General features: G+C 42.3%; 1 protein-coding gene across 50 annotated transcripts in view; it reads left to right on the plus strand.

Moving 5' to 3' along the window:
- TTN (titin) overlaps nucleotides 1-20,009 on the plus strand; it is a 272,404-nt gene that overhangs the window by 241,136 nt on the left and 11,259 nt on the right. For all 50 annotated transcript variants that reach the window (XM_070070523.2, XM_070070550.2, XM_070070524.2 and 47 more), the window contains 29 exons: nucleotides 135-431; nucleotides 532-1,119; nucleotides 1,218-1,520; nucleotides 1,638-1,934; nucleotides 3,191-3,478; nucleotides 3,586-3,885; nucleotides 4,149-4,451; nucleotides 4,552-4,857; nucleotides 4,971-6,737; nucleotides 6,993-7,286; nucleotides 7,923-8,210; nucleotides 8,328-8,627; nucleotides 8,746-10,812; nucleotides 10,911-11,213; nucleotides 11,309-11,614; nucleotides 11,709-11,999; nucleotides 12,099-12,395; nucleotides 12,499-12,804; nucleotides 13,675-13,980; nucleotides 14,066-14,347; nucleotides 14,524-15,117; nucleotides 15,234-15,521; nucleotides 15,636-15,935; nucleotides 16,359-16,661; nucleotides 17,193-17,495; nucleotides 17,602-18,186; nucleotides 18,326-18,631; nucleotides 18,748-19,047; nucleotides 19,429-20,004. In XM_070070523.2, coding sequence (XP_069926624.2) covers nucleotides 135-431; nucleotides 532-1,119; nucleotides 1,218-1,520; nucleotides 1,638-1,934; nucleotides 3,191-3,478; nucleotides 3,586-3,885; nucleotides 4,149-4,451; nucleotides 4,552-4,857; nucleotides 4,971-6,737; nucleotides 6,993-7,286; nucleotides 7,923-8,210; nucleotides 8,328-8,627; nucleotides 8,746-10,812; nucleotides 10,911-11,213; nucleotides 11,309-11,614; nucleotides 11,709-11,999; nucleotides 12,099-12,395; nucleotides 12,499-12,804; nucleotides 13,675-13,980; nucleotides 14,066-14,347; nucleotides 14,524-15,117; nucleotides 15,234-15,521; nucleotides 15,636-15,935; nucleotides 16,359-16,661; nucleotides 17,193-17,495; nucleotides 17,602-18,186; nucleotides 18,326-18,631; nucleotides 18,748-19,047; nucleotides 19,429-20,004 — 13,044 coding nt within the window. The remainder of the gene's footprint in view (nucleotides 1-134; nucleotides 432-531; nucleotides 1,120-1,217; nucleotides 1,521-1,637; nucleotides 1,935-3,190; nucleotides 3,479-3,585; nucleotides 3,886-4,148; nucleotides 4,452-4,551; nucleotides 4,858-4,970; nucleotides 6,738-6,992; nucleotides 7,287-7,922; nucleotides 8,211-8,327; nucleotides 8,628-8,745; nucleotides 10,813-10,910; nucleotides 11,214-11,308; nucleotides 11,615-11,708; nucleotides 12,000-12,098; nucleotides 12,396-12,498; nucleotides 12,805-13,674; nucleotides 13,981-14,065; nucleotides 14,348-14,523; nucleotides 15,118-15,233; nucleotides 15,522-15,635; nucleotides 15,936-16,358; nucleotides 16,662-17,192; nucleotides 17,496-17,601; nucleotides 18,187-18,325; nucleotides 18,632-18,747; nucleotides 19,048-19,428; nucleotides 20,005-20,009) is intronic.

A 20,009-nucleotide genomic window follows, 5' to 3' on the forward strand; every position in this document is an offset into this window, starting at 1 on the left:
CAAACTGATCATATGAAAAAAATCAGATGCAATGTACATATATGGCTTTCATTTAAAAGTTTTCTTTTGACAATGTATGAAAAATGCACTTAAATTATAATTCTTCCCTTTCCTTTGATACTTTATTTTCTTAGAAAAACCAAGTCCTCCTGAAAAACTTGGAGTAACAAGTGTATCCAAAGATAGTGTTTCCCTGATGTGGTTGAAGCCCGAACATGATGGTGGAAGCAGAATTGTTCACTATGTTGTTGAAGCACTAGAAAAAGGACAGAAAAACTGGGTTAAATGTGCAGTGGTGAAGTCAACCCATCATGTTGTCTCTGGCCTGAGGGAGAATTCAGAATACTTCTTCCGAGTCTTTGCTGAAAATCAAGCCGGCCTGAGTGACCCAAGAGAGCTTCTGCTTCCTGTTCTTGTTAAGGAGCAGCTAGGTACGTCTGATTTTACACAGAGGCAAAATGATTTGCATGGATTTAAGTTAATATTTAGAAAGTCTTTTTCACCTTCATTTTCCTTACTGTTATTTTTCAGAACCACCCGAAATTGATATGAAGAATTTCCCAAGTCACACTGTATATGTTAGAGCTGGTTCAAATCTTAAAGTGGACATTCCAATTTCTGGAAAGCCACTGCCCAAAGTGACCTTATCAAGAGATGGCATGCCCCTGAAGGCAACCATGAGATTTAATACTGAAATTACTGCCGAGAACCTGACCATCAATCTCAAAGAGAGTGTTGCAGGTGATGCAGGAAGGTATGAGATCACTGCTGCCAACTCCACTGGAACAACCAAAGCTTTCATTAACATCGTCGTGCTGGACAGGCCTGGTCCTCCAACTGGCCCTGTTGCTATTAGTGATATAACGGAACAAAGTGTGACTCTCAAATGGGAGCCACCTAAGTACGATGGCGGAAGTCAGGTTACCAACTACATTGTACTCAAGAGAGAAACAAGCACCGCGGCATGGACTGAAGTGTCGGCAACGGTGGCCAGAACCACAATTAAAATCATGAAACTGACCACAGGAGAGGAATACCAATTCCGCATTAAGGCAGAAAACCGCTTTGGCATCAGTGACCACATAGATTCAGCTTGTGTGGTTGTCAAACTACCATATAGTAAGTTGTCAAACTTTTCAAAGATTCAAGAGTTTTATTTACCGTAGTGTTTTAAATGTTTGCATGAATTATGGGAATTTTTTTTTCCTCTTGTTTAGCAACACCTGGACCACCATCTACACCTTGGGTCTCTAACGTTACTCGAGAAAGCATCACAGTGGGCTGGCATGAGCCAGTGTCCAATGGAGGCAGTGCAGTCACAGGCTATCACCTGGAAATGAAGGACAGAAATAGCATTCTATGGCAAAAAGTCAACAAGCTGCTCATCCGTACAACTCACTTCAAAGTCACAACAATCAGTGCCGGGCTTATCTATGAATTCAGGGTGTATGCAGAAAACGCTGCAGGAATTGGGAAACCCAGCCATGCTTCCGATCCAGTCTTGGCCATTGATGCCTGTGGTATGTATTTGTCATGAGAAAAGACAGTTCTAGTAACTTAAAATTGCAAGTCTTATTTCTGCAAAGCCAAATAAACTGACATATATTTTGCTAATACATTTCCTCTTATTACCACAGAACCCCCAAGAAATGTTCGTATCACTGATATTTCAAAGAACTCTGTCAGCCTTTCGTGGCAACAACCAGCTTTCGATGGAGGAAGCAAGATTACAGGCTACATTGTGGAAAGACGTGACCTTCCAGATGGCAGATGGGCCAAGGCCAGCTTCACCAATGTTATTGAGACTCACTTCGTTGTCTCTGGTTTGACTCAGAACTCCCAGTATGAATTCCGCGTCTTTGCTAGGAATGCCGTCGGTTCCATCAGCAACCCATCTGAGGTTGTGGGCCCCGTTACCTGCATCGATTCTTATGGTAAGCAGCTTTAACACTTTGAATCTCAACAGCCAGCTCACTCCATATTACCCCCTCACTCTCATAACTTTTACCATGTGCCTTAATTGAGTTTATGGAAAGAATTAGGAACTAACTGGGAGTGTTAGGAATATTCCTTAACCTCTCTGGACTTCTTGGCTTAGCTGTAACAGTTTACTGTGGAGGTTTGTACTAAAGGTTATCGAAGGGCCTTTCCAACTCCAACATTTTGTGAGTGATGATAAAGTTGGTGCTTTCATTATATTTTAAATGATCAAAGTCGGTAATGAAAAGCAGGATTGAATCCCCAGAGAATATTCGTCTTTAGTGAAAGACTAAGCACTGACTTTGATGATGATAGTATTAGCAGCCGTTAACACTTCTTAGGTAATACTTATTAATTCTCTCCCTTAGTTCTAACAGTCCTCAGATTAGCCCATTTTACTGAAGAGAAACTGAGATTTAGAGCACCTAAGAAATTTTTCCAGGGAAAAGCAGCTCATTAGTGATGGAGTGGGGGTTCAAATGGGTAGTCTACAGAGCCCTCTATACATCACTGTCAGTCCAAAACGCGTATCTTCAACCATTCTGGAAAGTAAGTGACATAGTCAACAGTAGTTGAAAACTAAAATGTCAGAGAGTCAGGTACCCTGGGGCATCTTTTGTAAAAGTTTTCCACTTTCATGGAGGAAATCCAGCCACTAGCATGTCTGGGGAAAGTATCCACTCCCATTCTCCTGCTAAGAATCCCAAGGCTACTCTTTTAAAAGAAAAAAAAAAGATTTATTTATTTATTTGAAAAGAAGAGTTACAGAGAGGCAAAGGCTCAGGCAGAGAGAGAGAGGGCTTCCATCTGCTGGTTCACTCCCCAGATAGCTGCAATGGCCGGAGCTAAGCACTGTAGTGAAAGAAAATGTAAAATACACCATCTTCACTGATGTTCTCACTACCGCATTCCATTTCACCACTGGAATAAAATACCTAATAGACTTTAAATTACATTTAAAAGGCACTTAATGTGCAATCAGTGCAGTGTCACTGGGAGTACAGAGCTTATTCACATTCTTCCACATCTGAGATAGAAAAAGGGTTTGTAAAATGTAAATATTTAAAATAGGTAAATAGGATCAGAACTATTCTGTGTATATGTGTGTATAATTAAATAAGGACCAATGATCTGATTTTGACACTATGGCAACAATGATTTTTTTCATCCTTGTAATGTTTTAAATATCTCCCATCTGTGTTTCTTGCAGGTGGACCTGTAATTGATTTGCCTCTAGAATACACAGAAGTTGTTAAATACAGAGCAGGTACATCTGTGAAGCTCAGAGCTGGCATCTCTGGCAAACCTGAGCCTACAATTGAGTGGTACAAAGATGATAAAGAATTACAAACCAATGCACTGGTGTGTGTGGAAAATACCACTGACCTTGCATCCATACTCATCAAAGATGCTACTCGCCTTAACAGTGGATGCTATGAATTAAAACTAAGGAATGCCATGGGCTCAGCCTCAGCCACCATCAGAGTGCAGATCCTTGGTGAGTGCTAAATACAGACCAACGTCATATTTTCTTTGCTTAAAGCTTAGCCTTTTACATTACTAAGCTTTTCCAAAATACTAACATACTATTTCACTCTTTGTCAGACAAACCGGGACCTCCAGGTGGACCAATTGAATTCAAGACCGTCACTGCGGAAAAGATAACCCTTCTCTGGCGGCCGCCAGCTGACGACGGCGGTGCAAAAATCACTCACTACATCATAGAGAAGCGTGAGACAAGCCGTGTTGTGTGGTCGATGGTGTCTGAAAATTTGGAAGAGTGCATCATTACAACCACCAAGATTATCAAAGGAAATGAATATATCTTCCGAGTCCGAGCTGTGAACAAATATGGAATCGGCGAGCCACTGGAATCTGACCCAGTTGTGGCCAAGAATGCTTTTGGTAAGTGTGATTGCATAAGAAAACTGCAACAAAACACATGGAAACTTTTAAAAAATAAATATAATTATTGTAGCCCATGAATATGTTTTCTTAAGATGATTTTCCTTTGTATCACATATTGTCTTGTTGCCATCCTTTTCATAAGGTGGAAAATATAAGCATAATAAATGAAACTAACAATCATGCATAGAATTTGAAAATCAAAAGAATTTGTCAGTAACGTTGATCCTTTGAAACTCATTTATCTTGTCCTTTCTAAACAGTTACACCTGGACCACCAAGCATACCAGAGGTGACAAAGATCACTAAGAATTCAATGACTGTTGTGTGGAACAGGCCAATTGCAGATGGTGGTAATGAAATAAGTGGCTATTTCCTTGAAAAACGAGACAAGAAGAGTCTAGGATGGTTTAAGGTGCTAAAGGAGACAATCCGTGACACCAGACAGAAAGTGACAGGACTTACAGAAAACAATGACTATCAGTACCGAGTTTGTGCCATAAATGCCGCTGGCCAGGGTCCATTTTCTGAACCATCAGACTTCTACAAGGCTGCTGATCCTATTGGTAAGTGCCCATGTACACCACATTCTTCACCTATGTCTTCTTTTGTACGACTAAATTGTACATGATTGTGTAATTACCATATTGTTCATGGCCATTCTAGATCCTCCAGGGCCACCTGCTAAGATAAGGATTGCAGATTCAACTAAGTCATCCATCACTTTGAGCTGGAGTAAACCTGTCTATGACGGGGGCAGTGCTGTTACTGGATATGTTGTCCAGATGAGAAAAGAAGAAGAAGAGGAATGGACTATCGTCTCTACTAAAGGAGAAGTCAGAACTACAGAATATGTGGTATCGAACCTCACGCATGGAGTGAACTACTACTTCCAGGTAGCCGCAGTGAACTGTGCTGGTCAAGGAGAACCTATTACAATGACAGAACCTGCACAAGCTAAAGATATACTCGGTATGTACCTACTCATGTGATTATATTTAAGCTTTTCTATTAGAGTACTTTCAGGAAATCACTCATCATCTTGCTTTTAAAATTCACTGTGTATGTCCATTTTGTCTCTACAGAGGAACCAGAGATTGACCTCGATGTGGCTCTCAGAACCTCTATTATCGCTAAAGCTGGTGAAGATGTGCAAGTGTTGATTCCCTTTAAAGGCAGACCTCCACCTACTGTCACATGGAGAAAAGATGAGAAGAATCTTGGTACTGATGCCAGATACAGCATTCAAAACACTGATTCATCTTCATTACTCATTATTCCTCAAGTTACTCGCAATGATACAGGAAAATATATCCTGACAATAGAAAATGGAGTTGGTCAAGCGAAGTCTTCAACCGTGAGCGTTAAAGTGCTTGATACACCAGCTGCCTGCCAGAAACTACAGATTAAACATGTTTCCCGAGGCACAGTTACTTTGTTCTGGGATCCTCCTCTCATTGATGGTGGATCACCCATAATTAACTACGTCATTGAAAAGAGAGATGCCACGAAGAGAACGTGGTCTTCCGTGTCACACAAGTGCTCCAGTACATCCTTTAAGATCATGGATTTGTCAGAGAAAACTCCATTCTTCTTCAGAGTTCTTGCAGAAAATGAAATTGGAATTGGAGAACCCTGTGAAACTACAGAGCCAGTGAAGGCTGCAGAAGTACCAGCTCCTATTAGAGATCTCTCGATGAAAGATTCAACAAAGACATCTGTTACCTTAAGCTGGACCAAACCTGACTTTGATGGTGGTAGTGTCATCACAGACTACGTTGTGGAAAGAAAAGGCAAAGGTGAACAAACGTGGTCATATGCTGGCATAACCAAGACATGTGAAATTGAGATTGGACAACTTAAAGAACAGTCCGTTCTGGAATTCAAAGTGTGTGCCAAAAATGAAAAAGGGCTGAGTGACGGTGTCACGATTGGGCCACTTACAGTGAAAGAACTTGTAATTACACCTGAAGTTGACCTGTCAGAAATCCCTGGTGCACAAATTGCTGTGAGAATTGGCCATAATGTGCACCTTGAATTACCTTACAAAGGGAAGCCCAAACCATCTATCAGTTGGCTGAAAGATGGTTTGCCATTGAAAGAAAGTGAGTATGTTCGTTTCAGTAAAACTGAAAACAAAATCACATTGAGTATTAAGAATGTCAAGAAGGAGCATGGAGGAAAATACACCATTATCCTTGACAATGCAGTCTGTAGAATTGCATCCCCCATTACCATCATCACTCTCGGCCCACCATCGAAACCCAAAGGACCCATTCGATTTGATGAGATCAAAGCTGACAGTGTCATCATGTCCTGGGATGTGCCAGAAGATGATGGAGGGGGAGAAATCACCTGTTACAGCATTGAGAAGCGGGAGACGTCACAAACTAACTGGAAGATGGTGTGTTCAAGTGTCGCCAGGACAACTTTCAAAGTTCCTAATCTGGTCAAAGATGCAGAATACCAGTTTAGAGTAAGAGCAGAAAACAGATATGGAGTCAGTGAACCACTTGTCTCGAGCATTATTGTGGCAAAACACCAGTTCAGGATTCCAGGCCCCCCGGGAAAGCCAGTCATATACAATGTGACTTCTGATGGCATGTCACTAACTTGGGATGCTCCAGTTTACGACGGTGGTTCAGAAGTTACTGGATTCCACGTGGAAAAGAAAGAAAGAAATAGCATCCTCTGGCAGAGAATTAACATGTCACCAATATCTGGAAGAGAATATAGAGCCACTGGACTAATAGAAGGCCTGGATTACCAATTCCGTGTATATGCTGAAAATTCAGCTGGCCTAAGCTCACCGAGTGACCCAAGCAAATTCACCTTAGCTGTTTCCCCAGTAGGTAAGTGGTTATTATTCAAATATATTTAATTTCACAAATGAACATGTTGGAAAGAATAAAATCAGACACTGCTTTTCTCCCCTGTATACCTTCTCCCATATCTTCTTGTTGCTAGAGAACAAGTCATCTAAAGCAAGGGAAATGAAAACTATGAAACAAAGTTGAAAATAATGGCTATGAGATAGTGGATTTATTTTTCTTCTACTCATAAGATTAAGGGCTAGTGATGCATGTAACTTCCTTATGGTTTTGCAGACCCACCTGGAACTCCCGACTACATTGATGTTACCCGGGAAACCATCACACTTAAATGGAACCCGCCATTGCGTGATGGAGGCAGTAAGATCGTGGCCTACAGCATTGAGAAGCGGCAAGGAGATGATCGCTGGGTTAGATGCAACTTCACCGACGTCAGTGAATGCCAGTACACAGTTACAGGACTTAGTCCTGGAGATCGATATGAGTTCAGAATAATTGCAAGAAATGCTGTTGGAACGATAAGCCCGCCCTCACAGTCTTCCGGCGTTATTATGACGAGAGACGAAAATGGTGAGCATTTACAACTGATTTCCAAAATGACTAAGGATCTTTACATTCTTAAAAATTACTTTTGGCCCCAGAGTCTGTAAAACAGGAACAGATTACAGCGTACACAAGGTTGCCATGTATATCAATTAGTTTTTTTTTTTTTGCTTTCATTTGAAGAGAATAAAAAAATGCAATTGGCCTCTTTGTACCATGTCTATTATTTTGCTCCATTCCTATAGAAAAAGCATGCAATCAGGTTTTAGCATTGTATTTTTAGCCATTTATAATAAATGAAGGAAAAGGTCCATCTCTATAGAAGTTATTCAGTTACAACAAATATTCAACAACACATTCATCCCCTTGCTGGAATGCAGCTTACGACTTGTTGCAGGAATGTGTTTGAATATGCAGCAGTATTAGAAACGAAATGGTCTGTAAGTGCATTGTATCTCTTTTTACAAATGCTAATACTAAAATAATAACTTGACAGACATAATAAAGCGAATATTCTACCCCATAGCACAAATTCTCCATTATCAAGATAGGCTTTGAGTGTAGAGTACAAGTCCTTACCCCTCCAGGTTTTCTATGTGGCACTAAGGAAAGGTATGTTTGTAAAGGTATTAAGCAAACTAATACATTCTACTTTTTTTATAGTTCCACCGACGGTAGAGTTTGGTCCTGAATACTTTGACGGTCTCATTATTAAGTCTGGAGAGAGCCTTAGAATTAAAGCTTTGGTACAAGGACGGCCAGTACCTCGGGTAACTTGGTTCAAAGATGGAGTAGAAATCGAAAAGAGGATGAATATGGAAATAACTGATGTACTTGGATCCACCAGCCTCTTTGTCAGAGATGCTACTCGGGACCATCGTGGCATATATACAGTGGAAGCCAAAAATGTATCAGGTTCCACCAAAGCAGACATTACAGTCAAAGTACAAGGTACTTTTAAAACAGATTCTTAATGTTATAATTTATGGGACTTGGATGTTTTCTATGCCTTAACTGTGTTTTAATGGACAAGGAAAAGGAAACTCACTCTGGAAACGTCTCTTACAGATACACCAGGAAAAGTGGTTGGGCCAATAAGATTCACCAACATTACGGGGGAGAAGATGACATTGTGGTGGGACGCTCCACTCAACGACGGCTGTTCTCCCATCACTCACTACATCATTGAAAAACGAGAAACCAGCAGACTTGCTTGGGCGCTAATAGAGGATAAATGTGAAGCCCACAGTTACACTGCCATTAAATTAATAAATGGCAATGAATATCAATTCCGTGTTTCTGCAGTTAACAAGTTTGGTGTTGGCAGGCCACTTGATTCTGACCCAGTCATTGCTCAAATACAATACAGTAAGTTTCCATCTTTATCAAGTGGTATTCTCCATGCAATTTACTTTACATGCAAATGTGGCTAATTGGTTTGGGTTTCCTTTTTCTTTTCTTTTTTTTTTTTTTTAACATTTTACAGCTGTTCCTGATGCCCCTGGCACTCCAGAGCCTAGCAATGTAACAGGCAATAGCATTACCCTCACCTGGGCAAGGCCAGAATCAGATGGTGGCAATGAAATTCAACAATATATCCTTGAAAGGAGAGAAAAGAAAAGCACGAGATGGGTGAAAGTGATCAGCAAACGACCAATCTCTGAGACAAGATTCAAAGTGACCGGTCTGACGGAAGGCAATGAGTATGAATTCCACGTCATGGCTGAGAATGCCGCGGGAATAGGACCTGCAAGTGACATCTCAAGACTCATTAAATGCAGAGAGCCCGTCAGCCCACCAAGTGCTCCCTCAGTGGTCAAGGTGACAGACACATCTAAGACAACTGTGAGTTTAGAATGGGCCAAGCCAGTCTTTGATGGTGGCATGGAAATCATTGGGTATATTATAGAGATGTGCAAAGCTGACTTAGGAGACTGGCACAAAGTGAATGCAGAGACATGTGTGAAGACAAGATACACAGTCACTGATCTACAAGCAGGTGAAGAGTACAAATTCCGAGTTAGTGCTATCAATGGTGCTGGGAAAGGAGACAGCTGTGAAGTGACTGGCACAATTAAAGCCATTGACCGCTTATCAGCTCCTGAGTTAGACATCGATGCAAACTTCAAGCAGACACATATTGTTAGAGCTGGGGCCAGTATTCGCCTCTTCATTGCCTACCAGGGTAGACCTACTCCTACAGCTGTGTGGAGCAAAGCAGACTCCAACCTTAGCATTCGGGCTGATATCCATACAACAGACTCCTTCAGCACCCTCACTGTGGAAAACTGCAACAGAAATGATGCGGGGAAATATACCCTTACAGTGGAAAACAACAGCGGGAGTAAGTCCATCACATTCACCGTGAAGGTCCTGGACTCCCCAGGCCCACCTGGTCCAATTACCTTCAAGGATGTGACCCGAGGATCTGCTACACTGCTATGGGACGCCCCTCTCCTCGATGGTGGCGCCCGAATCCATCACTATGTGGTAGAGAAACGAGAAGCAAGTCGGCGTAGCTGGCAGACTGTCAGTGAGAAATGCACTCGTCAGATCCTCAAGGTCAGTGACCTAGCAGAAGGCGTCCCATACTATTTCCGTGTTTCTGCAGAAAACGAGTATGGTGTTAGTGAGCCATATGAAATGCCAGAGCCAATGGTAGCCACAGAACAGCCTGCTCCACCTAAGAGACTTGACGTCATTGACACAAGCAAATCCTCTGCAGTCTTAGCTTGGCTTAAACCTGACCATGATGGAGGCAGCCGGATCACTGGCTACCTGCTTGAAATGAGACAAAAGGGATCTGACTTCTGGGTTGAAGCTGGTCACACCAAACAGCTCACTTTCACAGTGGAACGCCTTGTTGAGAACACGGAATATGAATTCCGTGTGAGGGCCAAGAACAACGCTGGCTATAGTGAACCCAGGGAAGCATTCTCTTCTGTCATCATAAAAGAACCTCAGATTGAGCCTACTGCTGATCTCACAGGAATTACTAATCAGCTCATAACTTGCAAAGCAGGAAGCCCATTTACCATTGATGTACCAATCAGTGGCCGTCCTGCACCCAGAGTGACGTGGAAACTGGAAGAAATGAGACTGAAGGAGACAGACCGAGTGAGCATCACAACAACAAAAGACAGAACCACTCTGACCATAAAGGACAGCATGAGAGGCGACTCTGGAAGATACTTCTTGACCCTGGAGAATACAGCTGGTGTTAAAACCTTTACCATCACTGTTGTGGTCATTGGAAGACCAGGCCCAGTAACCGGCCCCATCGAGGTCTCATCTGTCTCAGCCGAATCATGTATCCTGTCATGGTCTGAACCTAAAGATGATGGAGGCACCGAAATCACTAATTACATCGTTGAGAAACGTGAGTCAGGTACAACTGCCTGGCAGCTTGTCAATTCCAGTATCAAGCGCACTCAGATTAAAGTCACCCATCTCACAAAGTATATGGAATATTCGTTCCGGGTCAGTTCAGAGAATAGATTTGGCGTCAGCAAGCCTCTGGAATCAGCGCCAATCATTGCTGAACATCCATTTGGTAAGAAAACTAAAAATCAGATTTCAAAATATCTATCATTAAATATTTCCACTAAATTTTCTAAAACTGTATTCATATTTGACACCTCTGTATTTTAGTCCCACCAAGTGCTCCTACAAGACCAGAGGTCTACCACGTATCTGCAACTGCCATGTCTATTCGTTGGGAAGAGCCCTACCATGATGGTGGCAGTAAAGTCATTGGCTACTGGGTTGAGAAGAAAGAACGTAACACCATTCTTTGGGTGAAAGAAAACAAAATACCATGCTTGGAGTGCAACTACAAAGTGACAGGTTTAGTAGAAGGCCTGGAATATCAGTTCAGAACCTACGCACTCAATGCTGCAGGTGTCAGCAAAGCCAGTGAAGCTTCAAGACCCATAATGGCTCAAAACCCAGTTGGTATGTATTAGTTTAAGGGTATTTTTTGTTGTTATTAATGGTAGTCGTAGAACTCAGAGCTGTATTTTTTAACCTTACTTTTGTATCCCTTCTAGACGCACCAGGCAGACCAGAAGTGACAGATGTCACGAGATCAACAGTCTCATTGATTTGGTCTGCTCCAGTGTATGATGGAGGCAGCAAAGTCGTGGGCTACATCATAGAGCGTAAGCCAGTCAGTGAGGTTGGAGATGGTCGCTGGCTGAAGTGCAACTACACCATTGTATCTGACAATTTCTTCACCGTGACCGCTCTCAGTGAAGGAGACACTTACGAATTCCGTGTGTTGGCCAAGAATGCAGCAGGTGTAATTAGCAAAGGGTCAGAATCCACCGGCCCTGTCACATGCCGAGATGAATATGGTAAGAAATTGTCCACAATATGTGTAAATTTCACATTTTTCACAATGTGTGTGAAAAATCAACTGAGAATCATATTTATTTTGCCTGTTAACAGCTCCACCCAAGGCTGAGCTGGATGCCAGATTACAGGGTGACCTGGTTACCATCAGAGCAGGTTCCGATCTTGTTCTTGATGCTGCGGTTGGTGGCAAACCTGAACCTAAAATTATCTGGACCAAAGGAGACAAGGAACTAGATGTCTGTGAAAAAGTTTCACTGCAATATACTGGCAAACGAGCAACTGCTGTGATCAAGTTCTGTGACAGAAGTGACAGTGGAAGATACACTTTAACAGTGAAGAATGCCAGTGGGACCAAGGCTGTGTCTGTCATAGTCAAAGTTCTCGGTAAAGCCCATTAAACGTTCTTGCATCTTTACAGCATTTTCAAGTACAAGCAGACAGAAAAATGATGTTCAACATGGCTTCTCATTACACCTCTTTCAGATTCCCCTGGCCCGTGTGGAAAACTCACTGTCAGCAGAGTAACAGAGGAGAAGTGCACTTTAGCTTGGAGCCTTCCTCAGGAAGATGGGGGAGCAGAAATAACTCACTACATCGTGGAAAGACGCGAGACCAGCAGGCTCAACTGGGTGATTGTTGAAGGCGAATGCCCAACCCTATCCTATGTGGTTACCAGACTCATCAAGAACAATGAATACATATTCCGAGTGAGGGCAGTAAACAAATATGGCCCTGGTGTGCCTGTTGAATCAGAGCCAATTGTGGCCAGAAACTCATTCAGTAAGTAGTGACACTTTTAAACAGCTTAGTGGTTGAAATGTCATGGGATCCAAGGTGATTTTGTACAATTCTGATCGCTCTTACTTTCATAAAATATTAACAGCTATTCCATCACAACCCGGCATACCTGAAGAAGTCGGGGCTGGCAAGGAGCACATCATCATCCAGTGGACAAAACCAGAATCAGATGGAGGCAACGATATCAGCAACTACCTCGTAGACAAACGCGAGAAGAAGAGCCTGCGCTGGACCCGTGTCAACAAGGACTACGTGGTGTACGATACCAGGCTGAAGGTGACCAGCCTCATGGAAGGCTGTGACTACCAGTTCCGGGTGACTGCGGTGAATGCCGCTGGCAACAGTGAGCCCAGCGAAGCTTCCAACTTCATCTCGTGCAGAGAACCATCATGTGAGTTCAGGATCACACATTAACCCAGTACCCACCAAAACTGTGACACACGATTTCCCAAACATGCCATTTCCAAGAACATGTAAGGTTTATGAAAAGCATATGCTTATGATCATGATCTTAGCGCCTACGTAGGAAAATATTCCAACTACTACTTCTATTGTAAACTAGCAATTAACATTGTTTTGTAAGCCACTGCAGTGTTTTCCAATTTATAAAAAAAAAATTCTACCAATATGAAAGAGATGGACTAGTATTTTATAAGTCCAAGAACAGAGAAGAATTATTATACCGATAATAATTTCTGAAAAGAGAAAAAGCAAAGTCTGTTTTAAGAAGAGGCTAGGCAGAAGCACAGTCTCTGGTATTTTAATAAGCTGCTAATGAAATCATTGTTGCAACAGCATTAGAAATCAGAAACAACTCCGTTTTCAGAGTTTGAGCCCAGGAGCCAAAAAGGACTAAGTCACTGGGACTAAATAGGGGAAGGTGAAGAAACGGATGCCTGCACTTATGAGCAATGTGGAGGTGGCAGGTGATCTTAGCCTCCTGAAAGTGAACAACTGAAGTCTCTGGGAAAAGGTGCTTTAAGCAGTGAGTTTAGCTAACAGAGAAGAAGAGAGCAGAGCCAGCCCAAGTAGAAAAGAAGCATCAACCTTCCTAAATCAGTTAAATTCTTAAAAGAATAAGGACGAAAACATAGCATACAGTGCTGTCTTGTGATATCATTAAGAGCCTAGTTACTAAGATTATCTTGGTTGATTATGGAAAAAAAGCAACAATGTCTTTGTGAGTCTTGAAAAACAAAATATATGAATCGGAAAGTTTTCTTATTTGTGTAATATCTGCATTGCCATTTTTAAATTCCAGACACTCCCGGACCTCCTTCTGCTCCAAGAGTTGTGGATACCACCAAGCACAGCATTAGTTTGGCATGGACCAAGCCCACATATGATGGTGGCACTGACATCACAGGATATGTTCTCGAAATGCAAGAAAAGGACACTGACCAGTGGTACCGAGTGCACACCAATGCCACAATAAGAAACAATGAATTCACTGTGCTGGACCTTAAAATGGGCCAGAAATATTCCTTCCGAGTTGCTGCCGTGAATGTGAAGGGTATGAGCGAATACAGTGAATCAACTGCCGAAATTGAGCCCGTGGAAAGACTAGGTAGTTACCATTTAAAGCTTTTGGGTGAATTATTTTCTCATCCTCCTTGTTCATGGGCTAATTAGGTTTTGACATTATTTCCCAGAAATACCAGATCTCGAGCTGGCAGATGATCTGAAGAAGACTGTGACCGTCAGGGCCGGAGCCTCACTGCGCCTGATGGTGTCTGTGTCTGGAAGACCAGCTCCTGTCATCACTTGGAGCAAGCAGGGGATTGACCTTGCAAGCCGAGCCATTATTGACACCACCGAAAGCTACTCTCTGCTGATCGTGGATAAAGTCAATCGGTACGATGCTGGTAAATACACCATCGAAGCTGAGAATCAATCTGGCAAGAAGTCAGCAACAGTCCTTGTCAAAGTTTATGGTAAGTGATTTCCTTGAAATTAACTATTCTGTGAGTAGATTCTCTAAAAAGATAGACATTGACTTGTGATAGGCCACCTCCATAGAGATTATATTTTTCTTTAAATATATATATTATTTATTTTAGATATATAATAAATCAGACAAAGAAGTATGGTTATTCACTTTTTTTTTTAGATACTCCTGGTCCATGTCCTTCAGTGAAAGTTAAGGAAGTATCAAGAGACTCCGTGACTATTACTTGGGAAATTCCCACAATTGATGGTGGTGCTCCAGTCAATAATTACATCATTGAGAAGCGTGAAGCTGCCATGAGAGCATTCAAAACAGTAACCACCAAGTGCAGCAAGACACTTTACCGAATTTCCGGGCTTGTAGAAGGAACCATGTACTACTTCAGAGTGCTGCCAGAAAACATCTACGGCATCGGAGAACCCTGCGAAACATCTGATGCAGTCTTGGTCTCGGAAGTGCCACTGGTGCCTACGAAGCTAGAAGTGGTCGATGTCACCAAATCCACTGTCACCCTTGCCTGGGAAAAGCCACTCTACGATGGTGGCAGCCGACTCACTGGCTACGTACTCGAGGCCTGCAAAGCTGGCACAGAGAGATGGATGAAGGTTGTTACCTTAAAACCCACAGTCTTGGAGCACACTGTTATTTCCTTAAATGAAGGTGAACAGTACTTATTTAGGGTGAGGGCACAAAACGAGAAAGGCGTGTCAGAACCAAGAGAGATCGTCACAGCTGTGACTGTACAAGATCTCAGAGGTATGTATCGAGTAGCCAAAAAACAATAAAAAAGTAAAATGAAAACATTCAGAGTTCATAATAATTTTTCGTTGTAAGTAATGCTCAAGAATAAATGCCTAATTTCTATCTCACAGTGTTGCCAACAATCGACCTTTCTATGATGCCTCAAAAGACCATCCATGTGCCAGCAGGCAGACCAGTGGAGCTGGCGATACCTATTGCAGGTCGCCCACCTCCTGCTGCTTCCTGGTTCTTTGCTGGTTCAAAATTGAGAGAATCAGATCGTGTCACAGTTGAAACTCACAGTAAAGTAGCTAAATTAACCATCCGTGAAACTACCATAAGAGACACTGGAGAATATACACTTGAATTGAAGAATGTTACTGGAACTACTTCAGAGACCATTAAAGTGATTATTCTCGGTAAGGCTGGGGGGATGGTGACAAAGACACTGACAAAGCAGGCTGTTGGACATGAGTCACACAAGTGTGAGTTGAAGTGAAAATTCATTTCCTGGATTTATTTTTCTTTTATAGACAAGCCTGGTCCACCAACTGGGCCTATCAAGATTGATGAAATTGAAGCTACATCAGTTACCATTTCCTGGGAACCGCCCGAATTGGATGGTGGTGCTCCACTGAGTGGTTATGTGGTAGAACAACGCGACGCTCATCGTCCAGGATGGCTGCCAGTTTCTGAATCAGTGACTAGACCAACATTTAAGTTTACCCGACTCACTGAAGGAAATGAGTATGTGTTCCGCGTGGCTGCAACAAACCGCTTCGGCATTGGCTCTTACTTGCAGTCTGAGGTCATAGAATGCCGCAGCAGCATAAGTAAGTTCTTGGAACCCCCTGCCTTTCTCCCCACCTTTGGTTCCAAGTGCAAAAAAGGGGGGAGGGGCTTGGGGAGTAAACTCGTAGATGGACAATCTCTCTCTCTTTCTCTGTGTGAGTAACTCTACCTTTCAAATAAATAAATAGTTCTTTTTTAAAAATGGAAGGGAGTAAGGCAGGAAAGCAATAAGTTAAGACTATATTTAAGTGAGGGGGAAAGACTGCAGAGTGTATCCTTAATCAGTGTTTACAGAATTGAAGAAAATGAGGAACAAGAAAAGTTTAAGTGTGAAAACATTGGAAAAACAGTTACAAGTATCTTGAATGCCACTGAAAACACCAACTGAAAGCCCAGACATTGATAGAGTTTTTAGTTTGATGTAATCATGTTGCTATATTGTGTTTGCCTTTATCATGCTACAGGTATCCCTGGACCTCCAGAAACCTTACAGGTATTCGATGTCTCCCGTGATGGCATGACACTTACGTGGTATCCACCGGAAGATGACGGTGGCTCCCAGGTGACAGGCTATATCGTGGAGCGCAAAGAAGTGAGAGCAGATCGATGGGTCCGTGTCAATAAAGTGCCAGTGACAATGACACGGTACCGCTCCACCGGCCTTATTGAAGGCTTAGAATATGAACACCGTGTCACAGCCATTAACGCAAGAGGGACTGGAAAACCAAGTCGTCCTTCCAAGTCTGTTGTTGCCATGGATCCAATCGGTAAGTGTTTTGTATAAGGATATTGAAATACACTCATATGCAGTAAAGCTCATCATTCTGATGTATATAGCTCTATGAGGTTTTATTTAAATGTACTATTGGATTCACCACCACATATATATCACCATAATATATTTTCATCATCCCCAAAACTAATTTGTGTTTTTCCCAACAGCTTCTGTCAAATAACTTTTTACATATTTTTCTTGGGTCTGTTTCCTCTTCTTTAAAATGAGACTCATACAGATAATATGGTAAAATTTAAAAAAACATTAATATTTCCCAATGTAAGATAGTCATGATAAATGTAAGGTGTTGTGATCACAAGTAAACCACATTTAAGACAAATGTAAAAGCAAAACCTTTAAGCATTTTAACTGATAAAATCAAACAAATTTGCACAAAATGGGAACTAGTTTAATGCTAACAGGCCACATTTCAAGCATTCACTGAATTTGTTAGGTGGCACAGTTGACTTTCCACTTGGCAACAACTCTAAGAAGTATATTGTTGCTTTATTCTTCTTTCCAGCTCCACCAGGAAAGCCACAAAACCCAAGAGTTACTGATACCACAAGGACATCCGTCTCCCTAGCCTGGAGTGTTCCAGAAGATGAGGGAGGATCTAAAGTCACAGGCTACTTGATCGAAATGCAGAAAGTAGATCAACACGAATGGACCAAATGTAACACCACGCCCACCAAGATTCGGGAGTATACTTTAACACATCTACCTCAGGGTGCTGAATACAGATTCCGTGTCCTCGCTTGTAATGCTGGGGGCCCTGGGGAGCCTGCTGAGGTACCCGGAACAGTCAAAGTCACCGAAATGCTTGGTAAGACATATAATTGCTTATTTTCTGCTAGAGTTGCCTTCAGTCTTACTTCCTCCTCATCCCTCCCCAATTCTAAATTGTAACCCTACCATTTTTCCTCCCCCAGAATATCCTGATTATGAACTTGATGAAAGATACCAGGAAGGTGTCTTTGTAAGACAAGGTGGGGTCATCAGACTCACCATACCAATCAAGGGAAAACCATTCCCAATATGCAAATGGACCAAGGAAGGCCACGACGTTAGCAAGCGTGCCATGATCGCAACATCTGAAACACACACTGAGCTTGTGATCAAGGAAGCAGACAGGAATGATTCTGGCACCTATGACCTGGTTCTGGAAAATAAATGTGGCAAGAAGGCTGTTTACATCAAGGTCAAGGTGATAGGAAGTCCCAACACCCCAGAAGGACCCCTTGAATACGATGACATACAAGCTCGTTCTGTAAGGGTCAGTTGGAGACCTCCTGCAGATGATGGTGGTGCTGACATCTTGGGTTACATACTTGAAAGACGAGAAGTGCCTAAGGCAGCCTGGTACACCATCGATTCCAGAGTCCGAGGCACATCCCTGGTGGTAAAAGGCCTCAAAGAAAATGTGGAATACCACTTCCGGGTTTCAGCAGAGAACCAGTTTGGCATAAGCAAACCCTTGAAATCCGAGGAACCAGTCATACCAAAGACACCGCTGAGTAAGTGCCCATTCAACCACCAAACTGTAAAAATTATTTCAGTGGTTTTTTTTGTTTGTTTGTTTTTATAGGAAAGCCATCAACGTACAAGATCTGGGAATGTGCTCTAAACATGTGTGTTTTGCACTTATGTATATAGATCCGCCAGAACCTCCAAGCAATCCTCCAGAAGTACTTGACGTGACCAAGAGTTCTGTTAGCTTGTCCTGGTCCCGGCCCAAAGATGATGGTGGCTCTCGAGTCACCGGCTACTACATTGAGCGCAAGGAGACATCGACTGACAAATGGGTCAGACACAACAAGACACAGATAACCACTACAATGTATACTGTCACCGGGCTCGTTCCGGATGCTGAATATCAGTTCCGCATAATTGCACAGAATGAAGTTGGCCTAAGTGAGACCAGCCCCGCCTCCGAACCAGTTGTCTGCAAAGATCCATTTGGTAAGGAAGGAGTTTTCTAAGGGCTTAAGACGAAAGAGGAAAAACGTCTTTAGTCTTTTCCTTTTATTTCATCAGTGAAATTAACTCCCTTTTTAATTTGTTTTCAACTATTTCAGATAAGCCAAGTCAACCAGGAGAACTTGAGATTCTTTCAATATCCAAAGATAGTGTCACTCTTCAGTGGGAGAAACCTGAATGTGATGGTGGCAAAGAAATCTTGGGCTACTGGATTGAATACAGACAGTCTGGAGATAGTGCCTGGAAGAAGAGCAATAAGGAACGTATCAAGGACAAGCAATTTACAATAGGTGGTTTGCTGGAAGCTACTGAATATGAATTCAGGGTTTTTGCTGAGAATGAAACTGGTCTTAGCCGACCTCGAAGAACTGCTACATCTATAAAGACTAAGCTAACGTGTAAGTAGCCTTTAGATGTCTGCTTATGATTTGCAACAACATGTTAAGGCTAATCTTCCTCTCTATACTAAGTAGATCGCTGGAAAGCTTTATGGGAGAGCAAGTATTTGGAAAACAATTGCTCACTTTAGCATATGAACACATAGGGAATAGGTGCAAATTTCTATAGGAAAGATACCAGCAGAAATGGGTGCAGGGGTCCCTGTTTTCCCTCAGAACCCTAGGAAAATCACTTCCACAGAGTCTAAGAATCAGACTCATATGTGATTCATGGTATCTAACAAAGTGTTATCAATAGGATAACTCCATTCCTGACACACAAGGACAGGAATCCAGGTTCAGCAGTAACTATGCACTAACATCATCTTTCACATCTTTCAGCTGGAGAGGCCCCAGGAGTACGCAAAGAAATGCAGGATGTTACCACCAAATTGGGTGAACCTGCTCAACTCTCATGCCAGATTGTTGGAAGGCCTCTTCCTGACATTAAATGGTACAGATTTGGTAAGGAACTTGTACAAAGCCGGAAATACAAAATGTCTTCAGATGGACGCACACATACTCTGACAGTAATGACAGAGGAACAAGAAGACGAAGGTGTTTATACCTGCATAGCTACTAATGAAGTTGGAGAAGTAGAAAGCAGCAGCAAGCTTCTCCTGCAAGCGGCACCACAGTTCCATCCTGGTTACCCACTCAAAGAGAAGTATTATGGTGCTGTGGGTTCTACGCTTCGACTTCACGTTATGTACATTGGTCGTCCAGTACCTGCCATGACTTGGTTCCACGGCCAGAAACTCTTGCAAAACTCAGAAAACATTACCATTGAGAACACTGAGCACTATACTCATCTTGTCATGAAAAACGTCCAACGTAAGACTCATGCTGGGAAATACAAAGTTCAGCTCAGCAATGTTTTTGGAACAGTTGATGCCACGCTTGATGTGGAAATACAAGGTATT

The sequence above is a fragment of the Oryctolagus cuniculus genome, chromosome 3 (genome assembly GCF_051225735.1).
Source record: "Oryctolagus cuniculus isolate XC-2025 breed Fujian yellow rabbit chromosome 3, ASM5122573v1, whole genome shotgun sequence".
Taxonomy (NCBI): Eukaryota; Metazoa; Chordata; class Mammalia; order Lagomorpha; family Leporidae; genus Oryctolagus; species Oryctolagus cuniculus.